Source organism: Bicyclus anynana, chromosome 16 (assembly GCF_947172395.1).
Source record: "Bicyclus anynana chromosome 16, ilBicAnyn1.1, whole genome shotgun sequence".
Classification (NCBI taxonomy): domain Eukaryota; kingdom Metazoa; phylum Arthropoda; class Insecta; order Lepidoptera; family Nymphalidae; genus Bicyclus; species Bicyclus anynana.
In genome coordinates, this window is record NC_069098.1 from 14,126,201 (window position 1) to 14,135,937 (window position 9,737).

Genomic DNA, 9,737 nt, shown 5'->3' on the forward strand with positions numbered 1-9,737 from the left:
GTGCACAGGGTTTATAACTAGGGTAGGTACTATATTATAAAATTGCACAAAATGGAAAGTCGATGTCCGAAATGGGGCCCACTTTTCAGAATGATACAGAAATGAAAATTGTACTAAAAATCTTGTTTAATTTACTAGATTACTCCATTAGTATCTTAGCCAAAATAATATTCGCCAACATTGAAAATAAGTTGATTTCATTATTTTCCCACTGATCGTGGTGATTTATTTATGTATCTTTTAAGATGCGTATTTCACTGATTGTCAGTCTTTGCCAACGCAGGCTGTCAATGTCACAGGCAATCATTGAATAAGGTGTCCTTGTCAAATATTATGTCAAATGTTCTATTTATCAAATTGACAGTTTCCCTAGGGATTTCACTTTATATATTATCGTATTTTGACAAAATGTTGACACATTCAGTCAAAATACGACTATATTAGTGTAAAATCCTTATCAAAACTGTCGCATGTCAGTTGACACTGATAGTGTAATTAATTTTATGTTAAAGGGATACGATTTGTTGCCCACCTGATAAATATTTTAACTATTTAGGCAAATATAGATTTCTTTGAAAATTGGCCTCATGAGTTCTCCTTATTTCTCCTTATTTAGAGCCAATTTTCAGCTCTGTACCATTCGTATTAGTTGGGCCCGATTTTGTATGGAGATTGAATTTCTCATTTCTACTTCAATACACTACCAATCGTAATGTGTCCTCAGGGTAGGCACTAGACAGCGCATTTGTAGATCTATGAAGTGCGCGCGCTCATTCGTCCAGTGGTTAGCCTTTGCGGCTTTGCTCACAAAGTCCTGAGTTCGAGTCATAGGTCGGGCTAAAAGTGAGCTTTTCATTCTTCTAAGAAATTTTCAGTTAATATTCTTTATTTTTTCGCGAAATTGAGAGACAGTCAGATGGAAAAGAAAGTGATGTTTTAAGGGTTTTACTTTGTGAGATACTGGATCCTAAAATTTAGTTTTTTGTTTTGTCACTCATTTCTGATCGCCGCAACTCGATTAGTGTTATTAGGGATTATGACTAGGTTTAAATATATTGATTTTTATGATACATTCGGGTAAATAAGGTTATCTAATTTATACATAAAAAGCAAAGATTGATTGGATATTTGCAAAATAAATAAGATTATAAAATATCAAAATCTATTAAAAATCTTTTATCGTAATTAGATGAAAATTCATACAGTTTTAGCTTACTTACATTAAATGCGACATTTTTCAAGAAATGAACTACAAACATAAACGCACAAATAACAAAGATATTAATAAATATAGTTCTCCGTGACGCAGTGGTGAATTTACAAGAAAGAAAGAAAGAAAATAAGTTTATTCACTTTTTAGTGTCACAAACAGTACATCCTATCTTAGATATTATATGACTGTCTGTGTCACCAAACAGAAAGGGTCCCTAAACTTAAAATATATTTATTATACTTCTGCATTAATCACTTGGTCCGTAACATTTATAATAACCAACATTTCCAACAAATACACAGTTTTTATTATTCTTAATCTTCTTGCTCACTATCCTGACGCCCTAGCCACAGTAGATATAACAAGCAGTATAATAACTCGGCCGTATTTTTGAAATAAATACCTACAGCCGCGCGCTCCGTAAACATGTGATAGGGCTGCCCGCCTCCAGCATTTTAATTACATTTGCCAACTTTGTGTTTCCATTTAGTTATGTGATTGTAAATATACTTTTTTTTAAATAAACAAATAAAATACTTTGTAAATTGTAGTAAAATAGGAAGTGATCAATAAAATGCGTGTTGTTTTTTGATTGGTAGATTTAAATAAGGCTGATACTAATCAATGATCTTGAAGGACCTTCATATATTTATTTTGGTGATGCCATCTAGGTATTACCACCACACTAGGTGACCAAATAATAAAAAATCGGTCAAGTGCGTGTCGGGCCACGCGCAGTGTATGGTTCCGTAGATAATGTTAGCACTTTAATCCCTTATGTAATGCACAAAAATACCGATAACGATACCCCCACACTATAGAATAGACGATAAAAAATTGATCGTGACTTGGCATGTAGGGAAGGAACTACAAAAAACAAATTGAAATTGACCGGGTTCGCTAGTAGTTTAATAAAAAAATCTGGATAGGTATATTAATATCAGCTGCCTCTTTACTCTTTTTATTCAAATACATTAAAGTATGAGCAACACAATAATGTTGTTAAATTCAAACAACTTCTTTACATAACTTTTTTATTACATTAAAATACAGGTATACAAAACATACAATATGTCATAAGATTTAAATCTATGTATTACATAATAATCAAAGAAAACAACCTGATTAAAGAAGTTAATAAATAATTATTTAATAATATTATATTACCGTTTACGTCATTTACCTATTTACACAAAATCATTGAAGCATTTATTTATATATATATATTTTTTTAAATTATGCCTTTAGAATACAAAATATTAATCAAACTTTATAAAAATAATAACTTTTTTTCTAGTCGTCATAATTAAAAAATCCAATACACTGCGTTCGTCACCGCGACACAGTCGCAACGGTCTTCACCCCACGATCACCCCACGTACGAGGTGCGTAGGTATAGCTCGCGTTTCGACCTTTACTATGAAGTCCACCTACTGGTTATACTGTGCCCTAACCAAGTTAGACATCAATTCTCTTTCTAGAAACGCTAACGCTTCGAAAACTAATAACTGTATGCGGTTGACATATTACCTGATTGATCACGTGGTCTATCGATAACGTATGTGATCCCCATATTTTTTAATTAAAAGGATGGAGGAGGCCTATACCCAAAACTGGGTGCTCCAATAACAAAATAAAAAAGTTAACATACTTATAATCGTAAATTATTAAATTGACATCATATATAAATAAATAAAATAAAATAAAATACGAGTATTACTTTGACGTTAATAATAATTAGATTTTTGAATTGACGTTAATAATAATTAGATTTTATATTGACACTAACTGACGCCGCACGGTTTCACCCGCGTGGTTCCCGTTCCCGTAGGAATACAGGGATAATATATAGCCTATAGCCTTCCTCGATAAATTGGCTATCTAACACTGAAAGAATTTTGCAAATCGGACCAGTAATTCCAGAGATTAGCGCGTTCAATCAAACAAACAAACTCTTCAGCTTTATTATATTAGTATAGATTTGTGTATTGCATATTGACAAAGTATCATTTGTATTGTATTTTGTATTATTATGTATTTGTAATTTCGTTATTGGAATAAAGGCAATTATTATTATTATTATTATTAGCGTTTCAAGAAAGAGAAATAATGTGTAATTTGGTTACATGTCCAGCTCGCAATGTCTAAACTTTTGGTGATAAGTGACCATCGCGATGTAGATGTCCAGGCAGATTGTTGCAGCGCCCGCCCAGTTCTAAGTAATGACTCCGCAGCACTACCACAAAATAGATGTTGAAAACTGAAAATTATTAACATTAGTTAGCAAAATGTCTGGGTGACAAATACGCTTGGTGTTTTATTTTTTAACCCATTTAATATAATTGACGGCCGTGTGGCGCAGTGGGTAGTGACCCTGCTTTCTGCATCCACGGCCGTGGGTTCGATTCCCAGAATTGGAAAATATTCGTGTGATGAGCATGGGCTTTTTCCAGTGTCTGTGTGTATTGATACATTATATAAGTATTAATATGTAGTATAAAAATGTATATGAATATTATAATATCAACTATCTTAGTACCCATAACACAAGCTACTCTGTATGCTTCCTTTGGGGCTAGATAGTGATGTGTATTGTTGAGGGGTATTATAAGTTTGATGAGTCTGTCTGTATGTAGCACTATACTTCCGAACGGATGAAGCGATTCAATTTTTTTTTGTATGAAAGGTGACTTATGGGCGAGTGTTCTTAGACATATTTGATGAAAATCGGTTGAGCCGTTTAAAAGTTGTGGGGGTGAATGTGGGGAAGAACTACCGAATGTCTGCAAATATAAGAATAAAAATTGTTTAAAAAAAACTCAGTACACAAATTGACGTCCTGACAATAACGTCCTGACCCAACTAGCTGACGCCGTGGTTCCTGTTCCCGTAGGAATACGGGAATAAAATATAGCCTTCCTCGATAAATGGGCTATCTAACACTGAAAGAATTTTTCAAATCGGACCAGTACTTCCTGAGATTAGCGCGTTCAATCAATCAAACAAACAAACAAACTCTTCAGCTTTATAATATTATAATATAGATTATTACTATTTCAACAAATAGACAACACAAACTTACATATATATAACAAAATCGTTATAGCATCCACGACACGCTTCTCTGCAAACAGAACTAGTGTAACCAATCTCTGGATAACGTTTATGACTATACACACCAAGAGGAAGATAATGAAAATTTTCACGTAGTTGCGTTTATTCTGAAATATACAAAGGTCTTTAACGTACCGTAACGTTTGCTGGTGGGAGGCTTCGGCCGTGGTTAGTTACCACCCTACCGACAAAGACGTACCGCCTAGCGATTTAGCGTTCCGGTACGATGTCGTGTAGAAACCAAAAGGGGTGTGGACTTTGATCCATCTCCTATCAAGTTAGCCCGCTTCCATCTTAGATTGCATCGTTACTTACCATCAGGTGAGATTGCAATCAAGGGCTAGCTCGTAAAAAAAAAAAATATTTATTATTTATTATTATTTATTCATATTAATTTGTAACGGCTAAAACTCACGTAATGCAAAACTAAGGGCCCATGACTAAAAGCCCCATACCTACGGGTTGAAACTAGTCTGCTATAGCTTGGCAAAATTTCATTCGTAACACTCCAAATGGACCGCGCGAGGCGGGGGGTATGTAGCGATGAATGAAAAACCCATGACTGATGCACGTGACTTCCCCGCACGCACGATTTCACACTCGCGCAGTCTTTCCCCCCGTCGCACGCATATCATGGGAGTGTCATCAACGAACTTGCCAGACTATAGCAACCTAATAACATATAGGTAATTAAACTTAGCACACACTGTCTTCACACACACACACACACACACACACACACAACACACCACACTCAACCACACACACACACACACCCACAACACACCACACTCAACCACACACACACACACAATTTCTCATACCAACGTTCACTCATACATACGTTTAAATGTGATTTTTTTTCTATCTCTTTTTTTTTATTATTTCCTTTTCTTTCTTGAATGTATTCTCAGATTGTGCTTTTTTATAAATTGTTCTAACTATGAAAAATCTGTAACTGGCTGTAACATACAGGAAATATTGTATAATTGTATTCTTGGTAACGCTGTTGATTTTCCTTAAAAATAAATAAATAAATAAACATAAAAACCTACCTTATGCAGTCCAATTAGAAGAACAATAGCAAATGACAATGAAAACATGGTCAGAAGCTCGACAACAGATGAAATGGCTAAAGCTTGTATCAACTCAGTCCGATGATGAATCGTGTCGGGATCATTCACAAATATAGAGATGGCAACCAATGCTAAGGTTGTGAAGATCAAGCTAATCAGGGTAGCGACCTGAAAAAATGCAATATTATAAATTACCATAACTTATGATAGAACGCTGCACTCGAAACTGTAAACGAATACATATTAGGACATGAGATCCAGTTAGGTAGGTCAATTTTCGAGAAAGAGGTGAAACGTCGAATTCATCTCGGCTGGGCTGCATTCGGGAAACTTCGCGACATCATTTCGTCCGAAAGTCCGAAGTTCTTCGAACACGCACTGTTTGAAGACAAAAGTCTTCATCAGTGCGTGTTGCCAGTGATGACCTATGGTTCCGAGACTTGGTCTCTAACTATGAATGAGCCTCATAAGAAGGCTCAGAGTCCGCAGAAGAACCAAATCATCCAATACAGCTCAACGAGTTGCGAAGCTGAAGTCGCAATGGGCGGGGCACTTAGTTCGAAGAGCCGATGGACGTTGGAGTACCAAAGTGTTGGTATGGCGAACCCGCGCTAGAAAGCGTAGACCCCTCACCAAGTGGACTGACGACATCAAGCGAGTCGCAAGGATTCGCTGGATGCAGGTGGTTCAGTGTCGTGATGTTTGGAAGTTCCTACAAAAGGCCTATATTCTGCAGTGAAGGTCAATCGGCTGATATGATGATGATGAAGATAGAACGAGAGAATGCTTACTGCTTAGCCAGACATACCTACCTACAAAGATTTTGTTCTGTTAGTTATGTCACTAGCGCGCCAGTTCTGAAGCGGACAAAACTAGAAAAATGTATGGGAATAACCCTACTAAAATGTCAAATAAAATACCGTCTTACCAGATACAAGTAAGCGAGGATGAGGCTTCCAATCCTCAGAGGGATGCAGCAGAAACAACACTGCTCCAAAACGAAATTTGCTCTTGCCTCAGATATTATAGCTTGTTTATGAGGCTCACTATAAAAAAAAATGCTAGTAAATACCAATTATGTGTTTTCTATGGCAATGGTTGTCACCGTAAGTAAGTAATTCCGACATGGTTATTTCATCACAATAAAGTTATGTAGGAATGCAAATTCGAGCATGGATCCCGTTCCCGCGCGCACTCGCGGTCGCACAGGGAGCAAAGCCGTGTCAAAAATGCCGGAAATTTGGAAAAATTTGATGAAAATTAAGAAAAAGCATGAAAATTATTGGAAAAATGCTGTTAATAATTTTAGTTTTTTCAGTTTTAGGGAGACGCAGGAGGCCTAAAAACGTCACCCGGACTGCAAAATTTTAGACCAACGCCGACTAAAAATTTTCAAGATGTATTGACAGAATCTATCAGTTTGTATAGAAATTTTGTATCGCTTAAGTAGCCTCGGTTACAAAATATAAGTGGAATGTAGGTGCCAAAAAAAGCTATTAATAATTTTTAGATGCCATTCCTAGATGGACCGAGGACATCAAGCGGGTTGCAGGGAGCCGATGGATGTCGGCTCAAAACCAATGTGTTTAGTAGTGCAAGGTCTATGTCTAGCAGTGGATATGACGATTTAAATTGTTACTTTTCAAGGGTTTAAATGAAAAAGATTTTTTTTTTTAAACTTTGACTGTATTAGATTCAACTTTACCTTTGTGATCTTTTTGATGCTACTTGCAGATTGTCAGCCATTTTTAACTGAAATACTAGACTCTGACTGATTACGAGAATGCTGTTCAAGCTTTGATATTAAAGTGGATTTTTTTTATTATCACGCATCGAACTGGGTATTAATGATATACCTACCAGTATAGTTCAGGATCCGGGGATCAGGATCCGGGGATAGTATATCTTCCAAGCAAATTTTCCGTGACTAGTATCATCTTGATGACACGCTCTAAAATCAAAGCTCATAAAAAAAAATTTAATTAAAAAATTCAACCGAGTTTCAACTCAAAAATTAACCTAAACTCAAAAGCATTCAAAAACAAAAAAATAACATCTTACCTATGTGTTACCTTCTGATCAGTTTGAAGGCGGAGCCAAGTCAGCGATGTATTAAATCAAGCCGTTTAAATTACAAAATTTTTGTGGTTCTTTTAGAAACGGTTTTAATTAAAATACGACACTGAATTGGCACTCCCTTCAAACTGATCAGTTCCATCGTCCGTGTTTCGGCTCCATCATCACACCAACTCCTGACCTTCATAAAATTGTAGTGGTTAAAAATACCTACCAGGACTTCTTCCTTCATTTCCTTCCTGGTTGTCTGTTTTTCGAAGGATTTTCGCGAAGCTAAGTAACTGGCGTCTGGGTTCATGATATTTCATATTATACCCAGAAAAATATTAAAAAAAAAATAGGCTATACATTTGGACGATTCAGGATCTGGACCTTTGAAACCTGCTATTTCAAAGTCACGACAGGTCAAACTTCAAAATAGCCTACCATCTAATGAGCTCATGTGCCTGCATCGCTAACGATAAGACGTAAGACATTTGATAAATCTGATCGTGTATTGATCGCGATGTGTATCGCTCGACTTGAAGCAAAAATTTAATTATAATTCTGCGGATCTGCGATTTTACAGCACTTCATGCAAAATCGTACGTGTGTTGGCGTTTAGTTGGGGCCGTGAAACGCATCGCAGGCTCTCGGCCCATAATCGTGCTTATCATTTGTTGTTAAACAACATTGTTATCATTTGTTTTTTTCTAAATCACACAAAGCTTCCTTCCGTTTAGATAACGAGTACAGTGAATATGTAGATAGGTACAGTTTAGTCGCAACCCAATTCCTGTTTCATCCAAAGAGGTAAGTATTTTGAAATAGTCCAATGTGGGGTCCGCTTTCCGACATAATCTCGCCCACTTTGCCCGATCTTGGGCATCCGACTTCTTGGGTTTGTTGGCTCTCAAATCCGCGTGTACGATGCCAGCGCTTTTTCGGGCGGCTTGTGGCTTTTGTTCCAGGGACTGCGATAATTAGAGAAGCTGCAGGAGATAACTCCGATGTCACGGACACACTGAGCCTCAGACCAATTATAGAAGGACCTGTATCGCACTCATAGTCACGAACAAAATTGTCTGTTATTTTCTGAGGAAAACGAGCTTAGATTTGGTATATATCTTATACTAAACTAGAAGTTTTTGCCCGTTTTTTACACAATACAATTACACAAAAAGGAGCTCTTTAACCGACGAACACGATTACAACTATTTAACATCGATTCTATAGAGACAGTTTTTATAATCGCATTAGATCGTTGATCATATACTTTGTCAGAAAAGTAACGTCTAGCGAGGCAGGTCCTATACAATAATTGGTCTGAGCACTGAGCCTACTGCGGATGTGCTCGTTACTTTGTCGGCATCCATCGTAGCATTTTCATCTCCGTGTCTTGGATATGCGATATCGTCCGCATACATTAGAAGCCACGGTGGTGGATCCTGAATATCCTCGGTAACAGTATCTAGCAAAACATTAAATAAAAAGGGCCTCAGAGCTGAACCTTGGTATACACAGACTTTGACTTTAAAAGACGATGTGTCCCTTACGCTTGTACCTTACGTGGTAGCCCTAGCCCACTTGTTGCTGGTTTTGGGCGATGTTTGACATTCTAACTATAAAAAATATAAAACAAAAATTAAAAGAGTATTATCTAAAACTTATCATTAATAAATATGAGTAACATAAGTATTACCAAATATTGTATGAACAGCCTGTATATACAAATATCACTCAGACACCAGTTTTATTTACTTCATACCCACCTTTTCTGTTTTTGTTTACATTTTGTTTCTAATTATTGTTATATTAAGATAAACGTAGTGTTTTTATGTATTATGTGTAGTTTTAATTGTAAAATTAGATTTCTCTTTTTAATTTTTAATTATTTTTAAGTTCATAGTAGATTTAATTACAGCATTGTCAACCTTTTAATTTTTATCATAGTAATTATTATATATAGTTAAATAAATAAATAACTAAAATAAAATGTGGCTGCGCGTCGTTTTGTGGCGACGCCCTAACCTTTATCCTACTATTCCTTGTTGTTCTCTCCATTGTTGATGTAGCGTGGTTGTACAGGTTTGTGCGTAACGACTGCCGTCTGATATCCGCGACCCTAGAAGGGGTCCCAGGGACCCTGATCGGCGGGGTGCACCACGGGCAGGTAAAGTTGATTTTGGGCTGCTAAGGTGTTGGTGCGCCCTATTCCCAAATTCAAATTTTAAAATTACCTGTATAAACTTGTACTTAATTAAAAAATATAATAATAA

General features: G+C 36.3%; 1 protein-coding gene across 1 annotated transcript; it reads right to left on the reverse strand.

The window, feature by feature from the left end:
* Nucleotides 1-2,429: 2,429 nt before the first annotated feature.
* On the reverse strand, nt 2,430-7,251 carry LOC112054417 (uncharacterized). Its single transcript, XM_052886035.1, has 5 exons — nt 7,109-7,251; nt 6,332-6,449; nt 5,383-5,571; nt 4,296-4,434; nt 2,430-3,473 (listed from the first exon to the last, which is right to left on the reverse strand). Exons 1-5 carry the CDS (start codon nt 7,147-7,149, stop codon nt 3,358-3,360), a joined length of 603 nt encoding a protein of 200 aa, XP_052741995.1. The 5' UTR covers nt 7,150-7,251; the 3' UTR covers nt 2,430-3,357.
* Between the last annotated feature and the right edge of the window lie 2,486 nt (nt 7,252-9,737).

What these genes read in the sequence shown, in the direction of transcription:
- LOC112054417 (XM_052886035.1), bottom strand. Translation starts at nt 7,149, where the DNA reads ATGGCTGACAATCTGCAAGTAGCATCAAAAAGATCACAAAG. An exon ending in TTCTAATTGGACTGCATAAG is followed by an intron (nt 4,435 to 5,382) that starts GTAGGTTTTTAT and finishes TGTATATTTCAG; the next exon opens with AATAAACGCAACTACGTGAA. An exon ending in AACGATTTTGTTATATATAT is followed by an intron (nt 3,474 to 4,295) that starts GTAAGTTTGTGT and finishes AATAATTTTCAG; the next exon opens with TTTTCAACATCTATTTTGTG.